The sequence below is a fragment of the Etheostoma cragini genome, chromosome 22 (genome assembly GCF_013103735.1).
Source record: "Etheostoma cragini isolate CJK2018 chromosome 22, CSU_Ecrag_1.0, whole genome shotgun sequence".
NCBI classification, from domain to species: domain Eukaryota; kingdom Metazoa; phylum Chordata; class Actinopteri; order Perciformes; family Percidae; genus Etheostoma; species Etheostoma cragini.
The window spans coordinates 15,648,003-15,671,982 of record NC_048428.1 but is presented as its reverse complement, the minus strand read 5'-3'; the positions used below and the strand labels follow the sequence as shown (position 1 = coordinate 15,671,982).

The following is a 23,980-nucleotide window of genomic DNA, read 5'->3' as shown; positions in this document are numbered from 1 at the left end:
ACAAAAGTAAAAATTCTTTAATTTCAGCTTGTTAAATGTGAACTTGTAGTTTCTTCTCTCCTCTGTGACAGTAAACTGAATATGTTTGAGTTGTGGACAAAACAATACATTTGGGGATGTCATTTTGGGCGTTTGGGAAACACTGATCCACATTTTTCACAATTTCCTGACATTTTATAGACCAAACAACTAATCGAGAAAATAATCAACAGATTTATCAACAATGAAAATAATCATAAGTTGCAGCCTTAACGTTATTCACATCGTACGGCCATAGATACTGCTTCACCTCAAGCTCTGAGTCACTTCCTTTATTTTCCTCTCAAGGCATCAACACCAAAGCTGACAGGTTAGGTTCTCCCTTTCAATTTGCTAGAAAGAGTTTCGGTTTGCTAATGTTTTAAAGACCACACCGAAATGCACACACACACACACACTTCTGATGCCATCAAGCGGGATCTCTGGTTGAAGTCAGTCCTTTACTGACCAATCAGCACTTGTTGGCAGAATGCTAGCTTGATATGGGCAACAACAACAACTCAACCACAAATTTGGCTGTTTAGCTTCATAGATTCCCGTTCATTTTGCACTTGCCCGTGATCACCCCCGGTGGAACTCTGGTGGAACTGCAACCAAATTCAGTACAATGGGGCTTAACAGGGAGTGAACAGGCTCTCCGTAGACAAGCTCTGGTATCTGCCACAAGAAGGAGCCGGGATCTGTCCAAGGTTTCTCCCTAAAAGGAACTTTTCCTCACCACCCGGGGTTTCTTCCTAAAAGGGAATTTTTCCTCCTTCCTTTTTGTCGCACTAAATGCGTGCTCTTGGGGGAATTACTGGTATTGTTGGGTCTTTATAAATTATAGAGTGTGGTCTAGACCTACTCTATCTGATGATTCTTGAGTTAACTCTTGTTATGATCTGATAATATAAATGAAATTGAAATGAAAAGGTCAGTGCAGCTTGGGTAAAAGTTTAACAAATTTGAAACTTGGAATAAAATATTTTGCATCAGAAAGAATTTACAACAACTAAACTAATATACTTTTTGTGGATAACATGCAGGTCCGTATGACAGATTCTGTAAATAATGCATCAGATTATGATAAAGTAGTTTGGGGGCAAAGACCCTGTCCTCTTCTCACTCTGGTCATTAGCCCTCAAAGCAAATCACCTGAGAAATTACAGTTAATGACTCAGAGGGAGAGGTTAACTAGAAAGGAGGAAAGAAAAAGTGATATAGCGGCAATCCAGAATCCAAAATAAAAATCGGACCTGAATTAGCCACATTTCCTCCACTGTAAATTCCAACTCTACATAAACCTTTTAACAAAATATTAAACTGATACTACAATAAGTGTTGTCTACTGTTTCATGACAAATATAAATCTCTAGCTGCTAAATAAAACGGAATGTGACAAACTTGCTGCAACCTTTAAATATAGGGCTGATTGTGTGTTTGAGTGTGTGTGTGTGTGTGTGTATATAATCGAATCATGTTTTTAGGTGTTGTCGAACTTTGTATTATTCAATAAACAAAAGTTATTGGGCTAACATTAATCACATTATTTCAAATTGACATTTCAACCTACCACCAAACATAGCCTATGCCCTTACACTGTTTTACCATTTGACATAATGTGCTCCTTCACATTTCCCACACAATTTAACACAGGTTATAATCAGACTTAGCACATAACTAACGTGATTAAGTTGGTTTTATATTGGACCTTGAAGGTCACATTTGAAAAAAACATTTTGCAGCTTGACCTTTTGACTTATCCATCTCAAAACACGTCTGGTGATCTCAGCTAACTCCCCTAAACATAACTAACACCAAGTGTCTTCTTTTTTTTTAACTCACCCTTTTATTTTATAAACATTGTAACCATAAGTGTTTATAGGTCAAAAGGTCAAACAGCATAATAGATAGCATTTTTAAGAAGCTTTGTGTAGGGGAGTTAGCTGAGTTCACCAGAAGTGTTTAGACATGGGTAAGTGAAAAGAATTTTAAAACGTGTAAATTAGCCAACGGCCAATATAAAACCAACTTTACCACAGTCACATAACTTTACTTCCTCAATGCACTTACTGAGCATTCGCTGCTGTCAGTTTGGATAACGTTAGTTATGTTTGCTCTGCAAGCAAGTCCAATGTTCCCACGATGTTCTGCTACTTTCATGTTTGTTTGTCCTCTCAGAGAGATGCTGGAGATCCTAAAACTCTGTTCTTGAGGTCCCCTCCAAATGACACACAAAAGAAGCAAAGGCGTCTTTTTGCTGACAAGCTAGCAATTAGCGTTATTCCCGTTTTTTCAGGTTTGGTTTTATAACAATATCCCGTGGCTGGTAGGCATCGAGGTGTGTCATCTCAAGCTTTTTTTCAAAAGACAGACTTTCAAATTTGGGATTTAGAAGAGCTTTTATGGTGACCGTAGTTACTGCCAACTCGCTAACGACTTAGCGCTAAACCGTGGCAAACAGAAAATCAAATTGCAGCGGGGCATGCTTTGAGCATGCGCATTGGTGTTTTCCCACACGCAAGGCACCATCTCTGGCCTCTCAGACTAATGCCCATTTAAAAAACTATTAAAATTGAATATAGCACTGTTCAGTGATACAGACATACTGAAAAGACATTAAAGAGGAAGTGGGCAAAATCTTCAAGATGGATTTCCCCTTGGACCCTTTGTTTTTCTTATTGGAGATAATACCTGAAGACTTGCTCTCTAAGGACCACAGCTACATGCTGCAAGAAAAATGATTTCTATTAGCTGGATGAGGCCTGGCCCCCTACAGTAGCCCAGTGGAAACAAAAAATTAAACAGGTCCACACAATGGAAAATATGACTGCTATTTTACAGCTGAAGGTACCTGTGTTTGTGAAAAGATGGACTCCTTACATTCTAGGCCTTGATTTAAAATAATTTAAACATACTGATGTGTAATGGTGTATTTTATCCTGCATCTATGTAGTCAATATGGTTGTTGAATGAAGCTCAGCACAGGGTGACCCTTTTGTTGTTGTTTTTTTATTTTCGTTGATTAGAAGGGGAAAAAAAAAGAAAGAAAAAAAGTTTAATTGTACTGTATTGTGTTGCTAAAATTGCCTGTAATGTTCAATTTGGGCACTTAAGTTTTAAAAAAAAGAAGGAATATAGTAAACTTTATTACAGAAGAGGATTGGGGTCAATGGTGAAAAATTTATTTGAATTCTGACTTTATAAATACTTTATTGACTCAATTGTCTTTGGTCCCACCCAGGATAATATCAACACAAAATGTCCACAAGATAAAATCATCACATCAACACAACAATCTCTCAATTGTACAACAGTCATTGCATTCACACCCATACTGTACAGCCGACACTCTCATATTTAAATTACTCTTCTTTGTTGACCAAACTAATTGCATTTTGGATCAAATAACCTATGTAGGTTATATAACCTTTAACCTACGGGTATTCTATAGTCCCCTAAAGGGAGCAACATTAACTCAAGGTGGAAAGCCTGTGCCAGAAATGTAATGGGGGACTTCCTCTGTCTTTACCACTGTTAGCAGAGAGAAAGTGCGGCAAATGTGCAATGCTCCTCACCTACGACACAGTTTAGACAAAATATGTCAAAATGCCCCAGCACCATTAGATGTGTCTTTGCTCTACTGGTTTGGATAATTTGGGTGATGCACTCTAATCAGCCAGAGAGTTCAAAAGGTTGTCTTTATGTGTGAAGTTCATGGGGAAAGGTTCAAGGAGTTCCCGAGAGAGTCTGGCGGAGACAGTTCTTCGTCTCTTGAATATCCTTGATGTGCCCCAGCAGGAGGAGTTGCTTTCAACTGTCAAAGTCAATATATCACTTTTCTTACTGGCTTATTTCAAGGGCAACACTTTCCTAAGATGAGAGACACACGGACAGTTCAAACTTGACGTTGACAAATTTCACATATGTTTTCAATGATAAGTGTGACCTTAAATTTAAAAACAACTGTACACAAGGCTTTTCAAGCATCAGTAAGTGATAACCATGAGATGATAATCATATCCTATTATAACATCTTATTTTCTTTTTTATTCCAAAGTCAGGTATATGAAATTTGACACGTACTGTATATAAACCCTTGTATAGCAACACTTGTGACTGATTGAGGTTTGAATGGCAACATGTCTTAGCTGATGTTATCTGGCAGATGACTTTGTATAAGACAGGTAACAGGGCAAAACAATCTGGCAAAGTTTAGACACCCCAGAATAATACAGTTAAAGTCAGGGTGGCTGATAAACCTGTTGTCATGGTAAACATATTCTGTCTTAAAAGGCCTATTGAACTCCATGAAGGTGTTTTACTCCATTATTAGTTTTCGTTTTTTTTTTTTTTTACTGAGAAACAATTAACTTTCTATTTCAACAAAAATTAAGTATGTTCACATTTACTTTTTACTTTTTTTGTGGGGGATTTCAGTTCTCATTAGCCAAACACTATTGGCCAGGTCCTCTTTTCTCTTTACCATTACAAAAAAAATCAATGCAACTTGGAAGCAGGAAGCCCATTAAAAGATGTTTAAGGCGTTATATCACCTTGTGATTTACTGAAATATCTAACTCTTACATCAACCGTCACTGGAAGGAGAAATACGCTTTCATTTTGCAACCACACACAAAAACATGTATACAGGTATAAGAGAGTAGCCGCAATGCAATAATCTTTCTGTTCTTATGTAACAGCTTTTAGTTGGCTGCATGATATGTGAAAAGTGAGATTTTTTAATATGGTCTGCTGCATGCTCTTTTAGTTTACTAAAAGAGGTAGATAGTGGAGAACTCCTTTTACTTACATCTTTTTTTTTTTGCTTCCACCAAACAAATTTTCTGTCTTATGTGATTTGTTACAGCCAAGCCGGGAAGCCTTGAAAATGTCAAATGAAATCTATCATCCATTTTCAGTCATTATTTACAGCTTACTTGAAAAGCCTTCATACCTTACGTAAAAACTATTTAATCAGCGAGTGAAACAAATTAATTCTGTTTGGTAACAAAAAGGTTAACTGCTTGCTCCCCACAACCATTAGCACTGTTATTTCTTACTGAAAATGTCTGCCATCTTTCCTAGACTTCAAGTAACAATTACACACAGATAAAACATGAGAACAAAAGGTAAATAGATGGCAAATTAGCCTCTAACGGCACAGTGCACTGTGATTGGTTTGAATTAAACATCTATAACATCTCAAAATTAATAAATTATAAAATATAAAATAATTTTAACAAATGAATATTTGTATATAAGACATTCAGTATTTTGAATGCTTTGTGTGCACTGTGTCATGGTAAGAGGCTTAAGGTAAAGACTACATCTTCTATGACCTGCTGTGTGGAACATACATCCTATGCTGTATATGATGGAAGTGGGCTGGGGAGGTCATAGCTCAGCAATGAAGCATCCTTGTAAAATGCAAATGAAACTGCAGAATATATAAGAAGGCAGACATAAACTGACATTTATATGACAGGAAAAATGTCATGAGAGCGTTGGCTGCACAACACATCTAGGAAATTGAATTTTTCTGGGAATTAATAAGCAGCTCAATTATCTCTGAGCAGAGAATCTTGGTCGAGTGAGCAGCAGTATTAATGGGAATGAATAATTCTGATTCTGACTGGTTGGAAAAGGGGAATCAGGAAGATATTGGATCCTTACGGATAAGGAAGCATATGGAGTAGTGTGTGGATAGTGTGTTTGAATGGTTTTTAAGAGGCTCCACTCTAATGCACATATTTCTTGGAGGCGTTTGTTGGACTACAAGCAAGAAAGTTATTTTACAAATGGAAAAGAACAAATAAGGTGTTTTCTCTCTTCCCTGGTTTGTTGTGCAAGTGCCCGAGGCTTCAATTCTTCCAGTCTGTTGAGCATATGGTGTTTATTTCAATTTAAGTACAACAAATAGGTTTGGTCTAAAACTAAGTTCTGACAGACTGAATCTACTCATCTACTGTCTTTAATAGGCTGCCCATACAACAGTCTACACATGTGAAAAAACAAGGTTTACATACATAGTTTCAGATAGAAGGGAATAAACTTAATGAATTAAAAAATAATCTGTGAACCAACATAATTGGCAGTGTGAATGGATCCAGAAAGAGTAAGTATTTCACATTTTGACATGTCACAGTAGGAAAAATACAACAGGTGTAAATGAGAAAAAGAATGAAAAATGAAAGCTGAATTCCATTTAGCTGCTTCATTTCAGTGTCCTGGTATTGTGCATGCAGCCTCACTGCTATGCTGTTATGGCTTACTGGGACATGAAAATAGAACAGAGCCAATATTGTTATTAAACCTCTGTCCTTACCTAAGTCTGATGTGAGAAAAAAAGGTCTATGAATGATATTTTATACATGTGCATACATAGTTTTGTGCCATTCTATGGATTGACAGAATGTAAAACACGACTTTAAAAGTCAACAGTCTTGTAGCTAGCAACTATGTGTTGCTGTTCTTCCATTGAGCTAAATGCTAACGTCTTCATGCTAATCACAACAATGCAAACATGATGGTGAAAATATTTATAGGTTAATGTTTCCCATGTTCACCATCTTAGTTTAGCGTATTAGCATGCTAACAATCACTTATTAGCACTACTGTCTTCAACTTTTATTGGAAATGGTTAGCTTGTATTAGCACAGTCTGTTACGCATGATGTTAGCTGTGTAAACTACATAGTACTTGTCCTCAATGTATCAAAAAGATATTTTGCTAGTTTGGATTTTTACATATAATGATAATTTTACTTAAAATATAACTTTTTGTTATGCTAGGTAGTACAGGTCATTATTGTGACACACATAAAAAAAAATTGAATTTATGAAATTTCAGGATAGACATGCATGAATGTCATTCTTTTTTCTAAAAGATTTTTGGTGTGGCATTTTCAGGCCTTTATTGGATAGGACAGCTTAGACATGAAAGGGGAGAAAGAGGGGGAATGACATGCAGCATCACGCCACAGCTCAGAACCGAACCTGTGGCCACTGCATCGAGGACTGAGCCTCTAAAATAAAGGCTAAAAAATGCCCCAAAAATAATGTTAAAAACAAAGTACAGAAGTCCCTCGCTTACATTTCATAAGGTGTTATATGATGGAAGTGGTATTAAACTGCTTTATATAAAAGACAGGAGTAATGAGATGGACAAAGATCCCTGCGGGTCATCTGAAGGGATTGTAGCAATAAATTAAGTAAAAGCATGTTTTTTTTGTGTGTTTGTGTGTGTGTGTGTGTGTGTGTGTGTGTGTGTGTGTGTGTGTGTGTATTAATGGCAGTGTTTACCTGTGCCCTCTGTGAAATCAGTCCTTCAGGCCCAAATGAAAGTGATTATATTCTCAAATAAAGCCTCAATTACAGCTAAGGCATAAATATAAGCCTGAGTGAGCAGGGAAGAATTACAGTTCCGTGCATGATATAAATCTACTTACTAACATAGATATGATGAAAAAAAAGGGACAGCAAAACAGGCAAATTCTTAATGATTCACAAAAGTCTTGTTATTTTTTGTGTACATATGAATAGACCTAAGGATGAATAAAAATGTAAGTGCTCTGTTAGGGGAGGTTGTATGCCTGGTTTTTTAGTGTTGCTTGCCTTGCATGACCCTTTAGCGCCACCTAGTGATTAATCCACAGTAAACTTCTTTTAGGACACTACAGTCAGCGAGCACAAACCAAATTTAGTTTATATGTAGTAGTAACGTACATGTCTGTTGATCAAGTCTATTGGACCTGTTTGTGGTGTAATTTCCTTATTTCTTGGACTGCTGTCTGTCTCCCTTCCTCGGTGCTAAATGCATGCTGGCACAGTCTGCAGCCACCTGTTACCCTTCATCCAAAATAACTTCATTTAATTTTGCACATATTCTCAATGTAATGCAAACAACTGTTTGGCTTCTCAGCTTGTTCTCCAGTCACTTATATTGTATAAGTAAACTCCCAGTAGAAATATCACACTGTATAGAACTTAAATGTACTGCATGTTTACATTTTTTGGTGAATTTAGTTATGTGGAATGTGCTGCATAGAGAGTGGGAGTATGCACTAAGCTCACCTCTGGGAACCATGCAGCCACCTGTTGTGTTCCTTTGCTGTTTATAGATAGAGATACTGAATTAATTAAATAAGTCTTATTTGTAAGGTGAATATTAAGTATATTTACCCAACTATCATAAGCAGTTAAATATTTACATGTGTATATTGTGACTTTAACTGGGAAATTAGACTGCTAAATCCAATGAACAGCTACAACACAAAACATGAAATCATCAGTAATATTAATCCAATACTACAATAATTGTATAACACTCAATTAATGCCCTATGAGTACTTTTGCTTTTCATACTTAAAGTACTTTTAGCTGATAACTTGTATGAACTTTTCTATTAGATGTTGAATCCAATACTTATACTAAAGTATTAACTTAACTTAAATTATATTTTTTGTATTATATTATATATAAAAAACAACTAGAATTTTCCTTGAGTAAAGACTATATTTATTTCACCAAGAGCAACATAGCTAATACAGAAGCCCCTGCAGGGTCCTGTTGTCATAGTCCAAGTAGATCCATAATAAGCTGAGGGCTAAAGTTGCCGGCTATGGCAGCGCTGCCTCAGTATGTCTAATAGCAGATGAACCTCATGTTTTTATCAGTCAAAAGCATTATCTCCTCCATGTCTCGTTTGGAGGGATGTAAACCCCTAAATGTCCAAAGTACATTCATTCATCTGTGGATCCAATCGGATCCAATCTGCTTACGTGGTTAGAGTCATGACGTCTCACCTTTACGTGCTCACGTCACTGGTATGCGTCAGACTAAAATGTAAACACTCCTCGCGCTCCGGCAGCAGCTTCCTCAGTGATAGTTTGTCGAGTTAGCTAACGGGATGTTTCCGCGTCGAATATTTTACTAGCAAAAGGTCACCAGCTTAGTTTATTACAGTCAATAATCCGAGTAGGTATCAGATGATGTTCTAAATTCTTTTTTTGGGGCTTTACAAGACCGCATCAAATTACTGTCGTAAAGTTAATCTTAGCTAGTTTCAGCTAGCTAGCTCTCGGACGTATAAAGCCTGTTTCCTTGCGAAAGGAATTACAGTACACTCAACAATACTTCGGCTGCTAGCTATAGTTTAATGCTAAAAGCTCACCCTTCTTTGTGCTAAAATGGTGCTTTCTTTGGTAAGCCTTTGTGCCAAGGAGGTGGTGAGTGACCACAGTTCGTCGCCCTGCTGGCTGAGGTGGGTGCCTAGGGAGCTGTACAGACCGCTGCTGGAGGCCTCTTTCGCCAGCTGCAGACCGCTGGCTGTTGGTGAACTGGTGCAGAGGTGGCCTGAACGCACACTGCGTGTCGGCAGACGCAGGAAACAAGGGCAATCTGGGCCAAATCGACTCTGCATCCAAGCTCTGTTACTCGCAGTTGTTAGAGGACTGTCGGACAAAAGGTTAGAAGTTGTTTATTATTCTAGCCACAGTGATTGGATCATGATCTGTCGTCTGTGAGTGGCATTTACCATTTCTCTTTCCTAGGTGTGCCCTGCATGTACTGGACCTCTGTGGACTGCAAGGAGATGAAGGAGGAATGGGAGACCCCATGGGAGGTTGGTCTCTGACTGTGGCTCTCTGCACCATGGTTGTTCAGGCCAGATCAGGAGCACAGAGGACCCAGCGGGAGAGGAAAAGGTTATCAGCCCTGGAGAGAGAAACGGATGTGAAAAGAGAGAGGGGGCAGCGGAAGCGAGGGAAGGAAACAAATGGCGATGATGAGGCAAACACAAATAATGAGCTGGGTGGAAATGACAGAGAGAGGATGGCATCATATGGGATTCTGGGTGAAGAGCAGCTGATTAAAGGTGTCAGGAGGAGGATGGAGATAGAGAGGAAAAGAGAGATTGCCATGACAGGTTTAGGTGGAAGTAGCAGAAATGAGACTGAACAAAAAGATGTAAACAGGGACGTGTTGGTGCATGTAAGAGCTGATCTTTTTGTAAATGCTCGCTCTTGGGAGCGTGTTCGCGGGGCTCTGAGTTCAATGGGACCCCTCAAGCTTCAGTGTAGATACCTACGTGTGGAAGAGATTTCAGTATCTAGTATCAGGACTCTGCTAGGCATGCTGCCTCGCCAGGGTCTTCTGGGCATTGATGTTCGCTACAGCAGCCTCGGGTTAACTGGCTTGGCTGAGCTGCTGCCTCTTCTCGCCGCCTTTCCAGCACTCAACTCTCTTCGCTTGCACTACTGTAACTTGGATTTTCGCGGAGACCAGCCTGGCCAGGAAGAGGCCCTGAGGGACTTGTCTCAGGGTCTCACACAACTGCGAGAACTGCGACGCCTCAGCCTCACTGCGCTGCGCCTGCCTGGACAACTTCGTGTGCTGCTTAGGTAAGGCGTGATCCTCCATTACGTGCATGCTGTCCTGTAACCTTGTACGTACACGCTAAGCCTAGTAAATAACGCTCAGTTGTTTTTCTCTTTCTTTTTTTTTTTTTTAGATATGTCCAAACTTAGATTTAGGAAATGGAAAAGCAATATATCAATCTTTAATGGACCTGTAACAAATAGTTGATTAGTTATTTTTGCTATTTGGTGTACATTAATTAGAAGTGCCAATACAAAGCTTTTTTTACCTTGCAAATTTAGGATTTTCAGCTTTTTACTTTTACTTTTTTGTTTATTTATCTTAAACAATCAACAATGTTTCAAAAGAAAACCATATTAAAACACAATCAGAATTTACCAAAGACGAACAAACATTGTTGCAGGACAAAGAGACATTTGAAAAGAAACTACAGTGGGTTTTAGAAAATTGTAATGGGCATTTTCACCATTTCCTGACATTTTAAAGACAATTTATTAAAAAAGAAAATAAAACATTCAGATCAGTTGAATCCATATTAAAAACAATTTGCAGCCCTAATCTCTCACTACTCCTATCTAAAATGCACTTTTTAAACATTGGAGACCTATTTTATCTTTAATGTAATGCAGAGCTGCCCAAAGTAACATTTCAAATATTCCCCTCTAATAAACAATTCCTCCTCTATAATGAATATTTGAATTGAATTATACATATTTACTTGTTCTTTTGTTACAGCTCACTGCCTCAGCCTCTAGAGATACTGGAGCTACCCTATTTGAGCCTGAGTCCTGCTGACCTCGCCTATCTGTCCTGCAGCCATCATGCCTCCACACTGCAGCAGCTGGATCTCAGCGAGAACCATCTAGTTGAGAACACCCTGACCTCTATTTGCCGCCTCCTCTCCCAGGCTTCCAGTAGCCTGCAGCACCTCACTTTAAGTGGCTGCGGCTTTACTGATAGCCTGCTGGGACTCTTGCTTCCAACACTGGGAGGCTGCAGGGCCCTCAAGAGCTTGGCTTTGGCCCTGAACCCACTCTCCATCGCAGGCCTCATGGACCTGGTTAGGATGGCAGTGAGAATGCCCTCTCTCCGTCAGTTACTGTACCCCAACCCCTTGGAGGACTACCAGCCAGGCCTTCCTGACCTGCCCACCAGTGCTCAGCTTTTAGACTGGCCGCTCGATGAAATCACAGACATCAACTTTACCAGCAGCCAGCTCAACAGGGTGCTGATAGAGAGCGGGCGCGCAGACCTCTTTCTGACATGCGACCTACTCAATTACGACAAAGACTTGGTGGACTAGAGCAGAGGTGAAGGGGAAGGAAAGATGCTTTATTTAGTTTGCATGCCAACAAATACCAAAGCAATGTACATATACCTGACAATGAAATTGTCACTCTAATACTGATCTAGTATTCAATTATCTGTTTTTTAAAAACTTTTTTTAACTACTTCATCACCACCTGTCTCATGTATATTTCTCTTAAGGGTAGCCATAGTTGTGTGGAGGGTTGTCTTTTTATTGTTGAGAGATAATGTTTCCTTCCCAGAAGGAATGTGCAGTTTTTAATATTTGTTTGCCAGACAAAAGGACACATGGACATACAATAATCTCTACTCCTTTGGGAGGACAGGGATAATCCATTCTTCAATATAATTGAGCAAGTGACTTTGATAAGTTCACTTGTTGAATGTTATCTAATGTTCAATTGTTGCATATGCTGGTTTTGTACCAAAAATGACTGTGCTTTATAATCAGATGAACAGGACAGTTGGAATACAACTGTTGTTATCCTTCTGTTTGAAGCAGTCCTTTTTTATGCAAGGCACTCATTCATATTCAGTATCTAATCGCTTATTACATGTACATACTACTAAGTAGTACGTAGTTTGACAGTGGATTGCAATGTGTTTGCCAAGTATTTTGTATATTTGCATAATTGTTCCTTAAACAGGAAAATTAATGTAACTGCAAAATATTTTAAATATATACATTACCAATTTGAGTAATGTACTTTGTCTTTCCCTAATTTACATAATTGTCACTGTATTTCTTGAATAGGTTTTAAAATGTCAAGGACTATGCTTTAATGTATTTGTCCAAATTACTGTATATATTAAAAATCATTACAGGAAATGCGTGTACCAAATCACCCTCGTACCACATGAATGTATTAATATACTGTCACAAAATAAATCAGTCAACAAGCTTTGAAGAGAAGTTTTAAGAGTCATTTAACTGTCAAAAATAATGATCCTATTTCAAACTAATGTTTGTTTTGGCTCATCTGGTGTTAATGGGAGTGACCCAGACTACAAAGCATCATCTGTAGTACTCTACGTAAGACTGCTCTGGAATGAAGTAGCGGCGAGTTGAGGTCTTCACCCAGTCCTTGTCCGAGTAGATGTGAAAGGGGCGAAGAGTGACCCGCGATATTGGCAAAGAGATAAAATTGGGAAAGTGCATGAGGGATGGGCGGTTTCTCAGGGGTGGAAGAATTAAACCTGAATAAAAAAAAAAAAAGGAATTAAATGTTATATACCAGTTCAATTCTATAATCAGAAGTTGTTGCCAAATTAAAGTGAAATCTTACCTGGTGGACGCCGTACCCTGGCCATGCTGTAAGTCTCTCCTAGACGAAGGATTGGTTTAGAACTACTACAGAAATAAACACAGAACATTTAAACCCTGTCGTAGACAACCTTTTGCAGAGGAAATGACAAGATGTACCCGTATGACTTTTACATACCAGTCAGATAGGGGCAGAAGAACTGTCCTTTTGGGACCAGCAGGTGCAACATATCGGGCCTTTTTGTACTGCTCTTTTTGGACACAGCAGAAATAATTCAGCACATCCACCATGCTGAAGGTTGACGGCTTCCACTTTGCTGTATTCTTAAGGTACAGTAACCTAATATGTTCCTGATGGCATTGAAGGAGAGAGGGAGAGAAGTTAATCACTTACACTCGCAAGCCAAAATCAGCCGGGGGACCAGCGGCCATGCTAGTCAACATTACCACAGGCTCTCATGCATTCCTTATTCAGAGGAGTTTAGGTTACAGTAAAGGCCATCAGAAGCAGTGGAGAGCTGATTCAAAAAGCAAAAGCCTCTCAGCTTTCAAACAGCTGTCCTTTTTTCGTGCTCAAAAACACTCTAAAAATACTCACTGCTAGATGGTGATAATGAATGTGAGAGATGTTTTTTTTCTTCTAAAATTAAAACAAGAAGTGACAGATTGAGAGATTAAGATTTAAATGAAACACGTGTTTGTTACTTTGTATTTGGAGATCCATAACTCCAGCCAAGAGTCTGCTTTGTCATGGAGGCTCTTCCAGGTGTCCTGCGGGTCCTGCAGCTCCGAGTCCCAGTTCTCCAGCTCTGGCAACAACCACTGCTCAGCCTCATTTACAGCTAAAGCAGTCAGCATGCGCAGCAGTGTTTCTCTATTGACAGGACAACAATATAAATACATACTTTTAGTCCGTTTAGAAAGTTATCAATTACACTCAGAACATGACACTTTCTTAGATTAAACCTGCAATATTTTGCAACTTGGGGGCAGTGAAAACATTTGCCTTCATACAAAAAATATAGCATAAAGCTTTAAATATAGCGGTAGAATGCCTGACTTATCATCGATTGTTATTCTAACCTTGATGAACTCACCGGAGACCCAATTTTTTAAAAGCTAGAAGTGTGAGAAGCTTTTTCACAAGCTCATGGCTGGCCGACCTAAGACGCACCAGTAGAGTCAATGTTTCAACAAGTATGACCCGTTGCGCAGGTGACTGAAACCCACACCAAAAGAAAAAAAGACATTAGACATATCTACTTCTTAAAAAGCAATGATGGAGATCTTGATGCTGAATATAAAGTACCATGTGAGGTCTCACAAACCCAGGCACCAGGTCAGTGAGGCCTTGGTAAAACTCGTCTGTATTCTGTAAGAGTCCCTGGCTGCGCAGTTCCTGCAGTGCAGCAAAGATTTCTGTCTTAGACGTAGCGTTGCAGTTGTTTAGACGGCCCAGCAGCTGCAAAGAGAAGTCTTCTGGAGACAGGGTGCTTGGGATGCACTGCACACAAACACAACTTGTCAAGATCTGAACATTTGTGCTATTGTGCATGATATACTGTAACTGCGTGGTTAATGGCAGGTGAAGATGCTTGGCATAGGTTACCTTGTGATCACGATACAGGTCTTTAAACCAGCCAGCATTTACAAACTGCTTGAGAAACGTTGGCACCTCAGGGCTGGGTTCCCGTAGTGGCGCTGGGGGTGGGGGTGGGTGTGGGTGTGGGGGTGGAGGCTGTTGCATGCGTGGTGTTGTGGTCTTTGGACGGGGAGGAGGTGGTTTGGGTTGCTCTATCGGAGAAATTATCTCTGGAGGCTACATGGGCAAGAACAGACATACAGATAGAATCACACAGTTAGTATTATGCATTCTTTTGGTCTCTGGGAAATAAACACAATACATGGTCTTACCTCTTCATACTTCTCCACTATGACAGGTTTCTTGGTTAAGACTTCGTCAACAGGCCTTGGCTTGACTTTTATCGGTGTCTGTGGTTTAGATCTCTTTGTTGGAGCCTTTTCCTCCTGAAGTTAGAGAAACAGATCAAAAATTGGCTTCTTTTCGGCTTACTATTTTCTTTAGCTGGCTGAATATAACAACACATTTTTCTGTAAATTACTGTACATGTAAACTTACGTTGAGAACCTCTGGTATGACTTTGTCAACAGGCATTGGCTTGACTTTTATAGGTGTCTGTGGGTTAGATCTCTTTGTTGGAGCCTTTTCCTCCTGAAGTTAGAGAAACAGATCAAAACTTTGCTTCTTTTTGGCTTACTATTTTATTTAGCTGGCAGAATACAACAACATTTTTTTCTGTCAATTACTGTACATGTAAACTTACGTTCAGAAACTTTCATAAAACTGAGCTGTAAAAGTCTGCAACAAAATTCTAAAAGGTTTACTGCGTCATGGTAACAGTTTTTACCTTCTCTTTCTCCACATTCACAGGGACCTTTAATTTACCATCATGGTGGACTTTCTTCTGTAAGGTAGGAAGGTTAAAAGGCTTGTCGTCATATGGTATCTCAAGTTCATCTGGGTCAAAGGTGTCGCCCAGATCAACCTGAAAACAAGGAAATTACCTTATTAATGGCACAACTCTCTCTGTAATAAACATAAGATAAGATAAATACTACCAAAATACACCTAAGATAAGTACTACCACATTCTTATCACGCGGATGCTACTTTAAGAAATATGGCAATTTTATTGAGAATGGCGCTTGTAGATTAATGTTGTATTTTGACTTGCACATTGACTTGCAGACATGACTTTTCTACCGTTACACCTTAAAGATCCCATGGCATGAAAACTTCATTTTACGAGGTATTTTAACATTAGCATACGTTTCCCCCAGCTTGCCTATGGTCCCCCAGTGGCTAGAAATGGTGATAGGTGTAAACCGAGCCCTGGGTATCCTGCTCTGCCTTTGAGAAAATGAAAGCTCAAATGGGAATGGAATCTTGCTCCTTATGAGGTCATAAGGGGCAAGGTTACCTCACCTTTCTCTGCTTTGCCAGCCCAGACAATTTGGCCCACCCATAAGAGAGAGAGAGGGAGAGAGAGAGAGAGCTCAAACTCCTCCTCAAAAGCTACAGACTCAGAAATGGCAAATACTAAGGAAAGCTCATTGTGGGACTGGCTCTAGTTTCTGTAATTCTGCATCAAGGCTGAATTTGGGGAAAGAGACTTCAGATATGGTATTAGGGAACCACTATGGTCTATATAAAAGCATCCAAATAGCAGCATGTCATGGGACCTTTAAGCTGATGAGCAAGCTGCAGACTAACACAGTGTGTTAAGGGAAGGGTAAAAGCTATAAAGCTATGAAGCAAAAGTCTGTGTATGCTTGGACAGGAAACATGTAAAATGAGTGGGGAAAGGAAGATAAAAAACCTTAATATTCAGGGGAAACCCATATATTATCTTCATGTAATTATCAAAAGCCTCTTTCTTGGTTTCCTTTGTACTGGGCGGCTTCCCTTTTTGGCATTTTACTGAGCCTTGTAGGAGTGCAGCAAGGTCCATGTCCATGTCCCTGGTCACTGAGCTTACATACTCCTGGAAGAAGACAGATGGAGAAGATATTCTGGGTCTTTGAATACAGTTTTCAATGTGCCACTGACATGCATTGTCTTTAAATACACCAATTCACACACACACACCTTCTGTCTCCATTTGTCTTCGGTCAATAACAAATTGCTGGTGATGGCTAGCAATTCCTTTTCCTCATCTGTGTCTGGGCTTGCATTCCTGTTTGCACCAATGTTGCTCATATCTTATCAGGGCTTTGTTCTAGATTATTTTGTATATGCAGTATGAGTAAATCTTACTTTATTTTGCAGGAATGTTCTTGATTCTCAATGACAGGCGTGTCAGGAAGGCGCTCAGCACGATAAGTGTAAAGGAGCTGTGAAAATAAAATGGGATAAAATGGGTTTATATTTTGCAGCTTCTGTTAAAATTTCTAAATTACTCTCGCACATCCATTAGACACACTGTAAACTGACTAGTTACCATTTTCTGAAAGTTGTGTGGCAGGAACTTTGCGCAATTCATCCTGTACAGATCCCCTCCGATGCCGAGGAACAGTTCCACTCCAAACCCACTGTAAGCCAGACACTCAGGCACTGCATTCAGGTCCAGTGTCCTGGAGGGGTCAAAGATACATAAATAGACATGCCTTACTGAATGACTGCATGCTTTTCACATCTGCATTGCAGAAGGTCAGTGGCAGGTAATGAGCTCCAACCTGATAAGTTGATTCTCCTCATTCCAGATACACACTAACCCATCTAGACTGCTGGAGACAAACACCTCCAGATCAGGACACACACACAATCCTGCAAGAGCAAACACCAAGTCATTCACACACATACAAACAACATAACACCATCTCCAACAGACAATCGATTTAGTGGGAACAAATAACTTTGGGTGACCTGTGAAGGGGTCTGAATGTCCCTCCTTGGGTGGGGATGTCTCACTCTGGTTGAGTAGGTTAAAGTGCCTCAGGTTGTAGGTGCCACTGTTGGGCTCTTGAAAGGTCAGGGCCAGTTTGGGCCCTAGTGCTGCCAGGTAGACTGGAGACTGGCCACCGTGCAGGCTCAGCAGTTGGGTGAGACACTCCTGGAAGTAGGGGTAAACTTTCCACACCACCACTGTCATGTCCTCACCTTTGATTGCGATTGGGGTAAAGTTGTTAAGTCATAACTATACAACAGTATACAAAGGCAATAAAGTTGCATCGGGAAATACCTGTGGAGAGGAGGTAACCGTTCTCAGGATACACCTGCAATGCGGTGACTCTCTGGCCATTGTGTGCTGGCATCCTTTGTAAGACCTTCCCATCATCAATTTTTAGAACACTCACACAGCCTCCACTTTGGCCGAGAATGATCAAAAACCTGGCAAGTACAATCACATTTGCTGGAATTAAGATAGTATATTTACATAAATGTTATTTAAAAGCAGACAAAATGCTCACCTGTTCTTGGCATCATCGAGAGCGGCCTCATTCCTGTGACTGCATCCTCTTCTCTCCTGCAAACTCCTCCACTCCTCTAGAGCTCCCTGTGTTTCAACCACATAACTGTAGAGAATCAGGCAGAAAGCCTGGCCAGGGATGGGCAGATGCTGGGGATCGTACTCTGTCACATGGTCCGTGCTGTTCCAGGGCCCCTGACCACTCCTCTTCCACTCTTTCATCAAAGTGATTGGATTAGTGAGTGTGTTGGCTTGGAGCACCGTGCCTTTGTCAGTCAGAGCTAACAGAATCTCTTTTTGCAGGCAGTAGTCAGCACACAAAATCCTCTGCTCTGCCTTGAATGAAGTCAAAACTGCTCCTGTTTCTGCAGCCACAAGCATGATATCACTGTAACCACTCAAACAGAGGACTCGTGTAGGGTAAGGAGCAGGAAAGGGGGAGGCTAGGATTTGTCTCAGTGGGGCTCCTTCATCCCCTTTGAGTTTACAGTGAAGGGTGTACAAGGTTCTGAAGGTCCAGACATCGACTCCCCGGTGAGAGAAGGAGAAGAAAGTATCTCCCTTTTTAGTGCCACCTATGCACAATGCAGGGTTTGTCTGCTCTGTGTGGACACACTCGACCACATCACCCTTTTCCACGTTCCAGCAACGGATTGTACAATCTACAGAGGCTGACAACAGCATGCCTAATGCAGAGCAGTAGTACAGAGAGTTCACCATACCTAGACACAAATGAGACAGAAAATGTCAACATGATGTCTAATTATGAAGAGGGGCAAACATAATTTGGATAGACATTTTTGCTTTACCATTATGTCCTACAAAAGCCACACGAAGTTCCCAATCTGGACCCCATATTCTAATGGAGAGCTCTTGAGATGCAGTGATCAAACAGTCCAGTTGAGAGCAGTACACCATTGCAGTGATATCTCTGTAAAACATATCTTTATGCTAAAAAATTCAAATTCAACGAATCACAGTCTGATGCACATCACATGTACCCATACACACCGTGAGCAGAGATCCTTCTTGTGCTCCAAAACCTTCCCGGCATCGAGGTCGACCAATGTCACGACCTGCCCGCACGCAACAAAGGCTCTGTGGGGCCTGCCAGATCGCGGGGGAGCCAACGCCATTTGAGTGAAAGTGCTGTGCTGCAGCTCCTCCTGTATCTTCACCTTACACCACATCAGCCTTACGGACCACACACACACGTTCCCCTCACCTGCAGTCACCAATTCTGTGGAGTGCTCTGCAGCCTGACACACACGTATGTCCAGGGCATCTTGGGCAGCATCCATGGAGCGTAACTCACTATCCAGAAGTGTGAAGACAGGCCCTGGGCCCCAACCCACCAGAGCGCCTGGGATCTTTGTGGCGGTCAGGCCCATGAAAGGGAGTTGTGCTAAGGAAGTCTGCTTGTTGCCATCAGCCATGTAAAGGCAAACTGTGTTGTCTGAATGGAGGCTAATGAATGCTGCAGCAGCTTCAGAATACATCATAAAACGCACAGGGCTGTCACAGGAGAAATGCTGTAGGTGATGAAGACCATGAGTAAACACATGCTGCTTGCTTTCAGAGTGTTTTACCTATAGAGTCAGGTAAAGAGAAAGCATATAAGGTGTGTAAAATGTCTGAAAGTGCACAAAACTAGTATGCATCATGTTGTCATGGTCTACCTTGCCAGTAGCTTGCTTTACGTCCTGCTTGAACAAATTCTGCTTTCCATGCGTCCTTTCATTTGATGCCCCATTCTCTTGAGACAACCGCCTCAGGGTGGGACTGGGGACGAGTACTGTTGTTGTTCTCCTCTCCTCTCCTGGCACCACCATCTCCACCATTTTCTACACAGGACTGATTCTGCTGCATCCAATGACCTTCTGCACTTTTTTTCCACAATTCTTTTTTGCTGGTGGCTATGTGACATTTACAAGGGCACTAACAACCAAAAAAAGAATATATATGCACATAGATTTCATCATTTTCTTATTTGCTTTAAAAATGGTGGTTAACAAAATGTAACATCCTACAAATGGACAAAACGCAAACTGGCAACTCACCTTCCACTACCCCTTTAGCTATCTAAAGACTAGCTGACTTAATCAGTTTGATTTTGAGTCATCTATAAAGTTCAAGATTTATAACGTTAGGCAGAGATGTCAAAGGTACTCACTTCCCGTACTCAAGTAAAAGTACAGATAATTGTGTAAAAAAATACTCAGGTAAAAGTAGAAGTACTGATTTAACTTCTTTATTCATGTACAAGTAACAAAGTAGAGGCTTAAAAATGTACTATAAGTATTAAAGTAAAAGTAGCCCTGCGAATGGCAAAGCAACCTGGACCAGACACATGTTACTAGAGAGCATGCTGAGAAACTACAGTGGACATGGAAAAAAGGCTCTTTATATGACATTGCCAGATTTTAAATGGCTGTCTGCCAATAGGCCTACAACATATAGCTCATTAATGGTGACAGAGACTGGGACTACAGGTAAAAAGGATTCTGACTGAGTAGCAAGATATGAATTCAAGTGTGATTTTGTAAGAAGTCTGTGTATATTCCGACCAATTAGATTCAATTTGGTAGTGATGACGCAAACATAATAACTAACTCCAGTGAAATTATTTTAAACTTAACGCTAGTCGGTAATACAAGAAATAAATAACATTGTAAAGGCTACCATACACAATGCATAGGAATCATAGTAAATAATAACAATAAACCCACTATTAATTACATCATCTTAATGAGCAAGGACGGTCAACAATCGCCATTATACGGGTGAAAAACACAAACAAGATAACTTTTAAATTTGCAAGAACCTGATAGACGAGCTTTAGTACAAAACTAAAGTAACGAGTAATGTTTGTAAAATGTAAGGAGTAGAAAGTACCGATATTCGTGTTGCAATGTAAGTAGTAAAAGTAAAAAGTCGCCAAAAAAATAAATAGTAAAGTAAATTTATCTGAAAAATGTACTTGAGCACAGTAACAAAGTATTTGTACATCGTTACTTCCCATCTCGCGTTAGGTATCAGCCTAAAATGTGCTCTCAGCTACTTGTGTTTAACAATTGTAGCTAAAGTAGCTCGAATATAGCAGTAGATTACACAGTTATTTAGCTAAAAACAAAAAAAACAAAGCTAGCTTACCTGTGATAAAAGTTTGTACTCTGGGATCCCGTCGAAGGGGTACGTCTTTATTGCTAGGCAACCGGTCGCTCGGCTACATCCATAGCAGCAGGTCGCACCATTTTAACTTCAAGCAGCAAAATGGTGTCTCAGAAAATATTAGTATTTTTTTTTTCTGAATTAAATAAATGAAATAAAACATAGGGCTGTACCGTTGAGGACACATACGGATATAGTCAGTTTATTGTATAAAAAATTAAGTTCAGTAAGTTAATACAAATATTTATATCAACACGCATTTACAATATATGTTTCTTATAATGTACAGTTTTAATGGAGGATATTTATTGATATTGTGGCCCCTGTAGAGGAAAATTGGTACTCTGCCACATTCTTCTAATGGCTATGTTGACGTATACTTGTCTACAAATAGTCTTTAAATTAAATATGACATAGATACAAAGTGACTGTAACAAAAAAAGATTTATAAATTGATCTTTATGCTCTTCCAGAGTTTTAGTAAATATTTTTGAATGAACACACACATCAGTCCAAATACAAGATGCATTGGTTCAGAAGGCTGCCGTCATAACACTTTCCAACTTCTCCTCTTCTGCAGTAATGGCCACAGTAAAATGTCTTTTGAAATACTGCATTTCTATATTTCCGGATTTGTGTGCCAGTGCAATTCCTGAATATGTGTTTTGTTGTCCCGAGTCTCCAAACACAGCCATGGCTGTCACCCTGAGAAGACAGCAGAAAAGGAACACCACATATCAATATTACAAATCTAATATCATGCAATATCATCACTCCTCCCTCATGTCTGTCTGATGCTACCTGTCAGAGTCCATCCTTTCAGTGACCACAGGCTCGCTGTCATTTTTCAGCAGGTCCCATATGTGGAGGTTAGAGGCTGCATCGAGCACACAGAACACTGTTGGTCTGGTTTGGGTCCACTGCAGTGAAACCACTGGTTCACCAGCTGTACTGTTCTTCCACTCTGCCACAGGCTGCTCATGACTGACTGCATGCAGCCTGATGCTGCCGTCCCCACAACCCACCTGGAATAAGGACAGGGAAAACTAGTATAGTATTGTTTTAGCTTATCTCTTACATTTAGTACATTTCAATTATGTTTGTATAAGCAAAGCATTTGTTGCAATAGCGAAAAGTTTATCAAATTGCAATCTCTAGAATGAATTATAATCAAAGCACCCAGAAAAATAAGAGCAGTTTCCATTCTTCCTTTAAGTCATTACGGGTCACTGATGTGTAACCACTGCCCCTGTTCTTAAACATTTTCATGCAGGCAAACACATGTATTTTTGTAATTGGGGGGGGGGAAATAAAATGAAAATAATAAAATAAAAATCACTCTCACCAAGAACAATGGTTGCCTGAAGGGAGAGAAGTGGATTGAGGTGACATCCACCGGTCGGACTCCGGCCTCCTGAAACCTGTAAAACTTTGGTGGAGCCTTCAAACCGTGACTTGTTTCATGATTGACCAGACCCTGACAAAAATGATACACTTTTAAAAAAGGACACAGAACAAGTGTAGGGCATTGGGGTGGTAATATTTTCCACATCTCTTAAGGGGATCAATTTGAATGATACTGTGGCAGGCAAGATAATGCTCACCATGTTGGTGCCGATAAAGAAATGATTGGAGTCCGTTGGAAGGAATTTGAAATTAAGTGTCTGTAACCCTGTTTTCGCTGCATCACGTGGCGATACCCTGAGAGACAGACAGAACAAGAGGGGGAAATATGCCAAACTGGATGTCAAGGTTACCACATTCATTAAAACAAAACTGTAGTGGAACAGTGGAACACGACACCTCATCACATTCACACTGTACATTTATGACCACATATATGTTCCCATCAAATGTTAAGGCGACATAAACAACAGCCCACAGTACTTAACAAACAAGATATTATGACCACGACAGAGCAGCTGCTTTCCGCTGGGCAAAAGGATATTTTGAGCCTATTGGTTGTCAGTGACGGATGATCACAAGCTATTTATCAATCTCACCTCTCAGCAGTGAGGAGCTGGGTGCTGTGAAGTAACTTTACTTTGCCGCCGGGCCTGAGCCCTGCATATGAGAGAGAGAGAGAGAGAGAGAGAGAGAGAGAGAGAGAGAGAGAGAGAGAGAGAGAGAGAGAGAGAGAGAGAGAGAGAGAGAGAGAGAGAGAGATGAAGCTAGTACCACATGTGTGAGAAAGACGAGTATGTCCGTGGACAAAGATGGAGTGCTGTAAAACGTGACTGCCTTACCTAGATCTGTTGGAGAGCCTGCCTTGTTGGCTTTTGGGAGTTCCACTACCACCTAAAGGACACAGAGAGGAAATCCATAACTAATAAGTCCATAACTTTGCTGTTTGTGTAGAGCGGGTTGAGAGTTTTCAAAGTTGCCCTGTCTACTGGGTTTTACTCAATATCTACACATGAACAAATGGACAAAGGAGAGTGCCATTCTGTGCCAATCTGAGAAAATTGACACTAATAAAAGTAGGATGTAAGTAAGTAAGTATGTATGGTTACACATCAATGGATGTCTTGATTGTGATACTGATGAACTTTTGTTTTTGGAGTTGGGGACCATCTTTTTTAGATGAGTTCGAAGCAGATTTGTGGTCATTTATTCGCAATAAATAAGATAACAAATCAGAGATAATGATATCATTGGGAAATGTAAGTCAGACTGAATCTAAAAAACATGTGTATTGTGAACCTTCATGGTCTCCATGAGCTGCGTGTCACAGCCACTGCTGTTGGAGAGTGGGCCGAATCAGAGGGCCAAACCATGATAACCAGCTTCCTTTTGTTTTTACATTGGCATGCACCTATCCCTTTCACCTCACCAGTGTCTTCTCATCAT

General features: G+C 40.2%; 3 protein-coding genes across 5 annotated transcripts in view; 1 reads left to right on the top strand and 2 right to left on the bottom strand.

The window, feature by feature from the left end:
- The first annotated feature begins 8,840 nt into the window (after positions 1-8,840).
- On the top strand, positions 8,841-12,613 carry si:ch73-174h16.4 (leucine-rich repeat-containing protein 14). The gene is made up of 3 exons (XM_034862008.1): positions 8,841-9,486; positions 9,572-10,420; positions 11,133-12,613. The coding sequence occupies exons 1-3, from the start codon at positions 9,209-9,211 to the stop codon at positions 11,698-11,700; spliced, it is 1,695 nt and encodes a 564-aa protein (XP_034717899.1). The 5' UTR covers positions 8,841-9,208; the 3' UTR covers positions 11,701-12,613.
- wdr97 (WD repeat domain 97) lies at positions 11,914-21,210 on the bottom strand. Of its 3 annotated transcripts, XM_034862007.1 has the most exons (22): positions 21,113-21,210; positions 19,639-19,897; positions 18,971-19,548; positions 18,769-18,890; positions 18,131-18,681; positions 17,961-18,046; positions 17,732-17,880; positions 17,416-17,649; positions 17,226-17,316; positions 16,991-17,123; positions 16,807-16,883; positions 16,639-16,726; positions 16,370-16,534; positions 15,399-15,536; positions 14,884-14,997; positions 14,579-14,788; positions 14,279-14,473; positions 14,067-14,188; positions 13,675-13,843; positions 13,148-13,320; positions 12,992-13,056; positions 11,914-12,902 (listed from the first exon to the last, which is right to left on the bottom strand). In XM_034862007.1, exons 2-22 carry the CDS (start codon positions 19,798-19,800, stop codon positions 12,721-12,723), a joined length of 3,804 nt encoding a protein of 1,267 aa, XP_034717898.1. In that variant the 5' UTR covers positions 19,801-19,897; positions 21,113-21,210; the 3' UTR covers positions 11,914-12,720. The 3 variants fall into 3 exon arrangements, with proteins under 3 accessions (XP_034717898.1, XP_034717896.1, XP_034717897.1); XM_034862005.1 differs by having other exon boundaries at positions 17,961-18,681; XM_034862006.1 differs by having other exon boundaries at positions 12,992-13,053; positions 17,961-18,681.
- A 93-nt stretch (positions 21,211-21,303) lies between these two features.
- Positions 21,304-23,980, bottom strand: part of dync2i1 (dynein 2 intermediate chain 1) — an 8,508-nt gene continuing 5,831 nt past the window's right edge. The window contains exons 17-23 of the mRNA XM_034862793.1: positions 23,834-23,870; positions 23,377-23,428; positions 23,134-23,194; positions 22,735-22,831; positions 22,476-22,607; positions 21,932-22,155; positions 21,304-21,835 (exon numbers count right to left, since the gene is read on the bottom strand). Coding sequence (XP_034718684.1) covers positions 21,664-21,835; positions 21,932-22,155; positions 22,476-22,607; positions 22,735-22,831; positions 23,134-23,194; positions 23,377-23,428; positions 23,834-23,870 — 775 coding nt within the window. The 3' untranslated portion in view covers positions 21,304-21,663. The remainder of the gene's footprint in view (positions 21,836-21,931; positions 22,156-22,475; positions 22,608-22,734; positions 22,832-23,133; positions 23,195-23,376; positions 23,429-23,833; positions 23,871-23,980) is intronic.

Bases quoted from the DNA above. Each gene is read 5' to 3' on its own strand.
- wdr97 (XM_034862005.1), bottom strand. From the start codon at position 19,800: ATGGTGGAGATGGTGGTGCCAGGAGAGGAGAGGAGAACAACAACAGTA. The intron at 16,884-16,990 runs GTAACTAGTCAG...TTATTTTCACAG, and splicing joins CACACAACTTTCAGAAAATG to CTCCTTTACACTTATCGTGC. The intron at 14,789-14,883 runs GTAAGACCATGT...TTGCCCATGTAG, and splicing joins TAGTGGAGAAGTATGAAGAG to CCTCCAGAGATAATTTCTCC.
- si:ch73-174h16.4 (XM_034862008.1), top strand. From the start codon at position 9,209: ATGGTGCTTTCTTTGGTAAGCCTTTGTGCCAAGGAGGTGGTGAGTGAC. The intron at 9,487-9,571 runs GTTAGAAGTTGT...TCTCTTTCCTAG, and splicing joins AGAGGACTGTCGGACAAAAG to GTGTGCCCTGCATGTACTGG. The intron at 10,421-11,132 runs GTAAGGCGTGAT...CTTTTGTTACAG, and splicing joins CAACTTCGTGTGCTGCTTAG to CTCACTGCCTCAGCCTCTAG.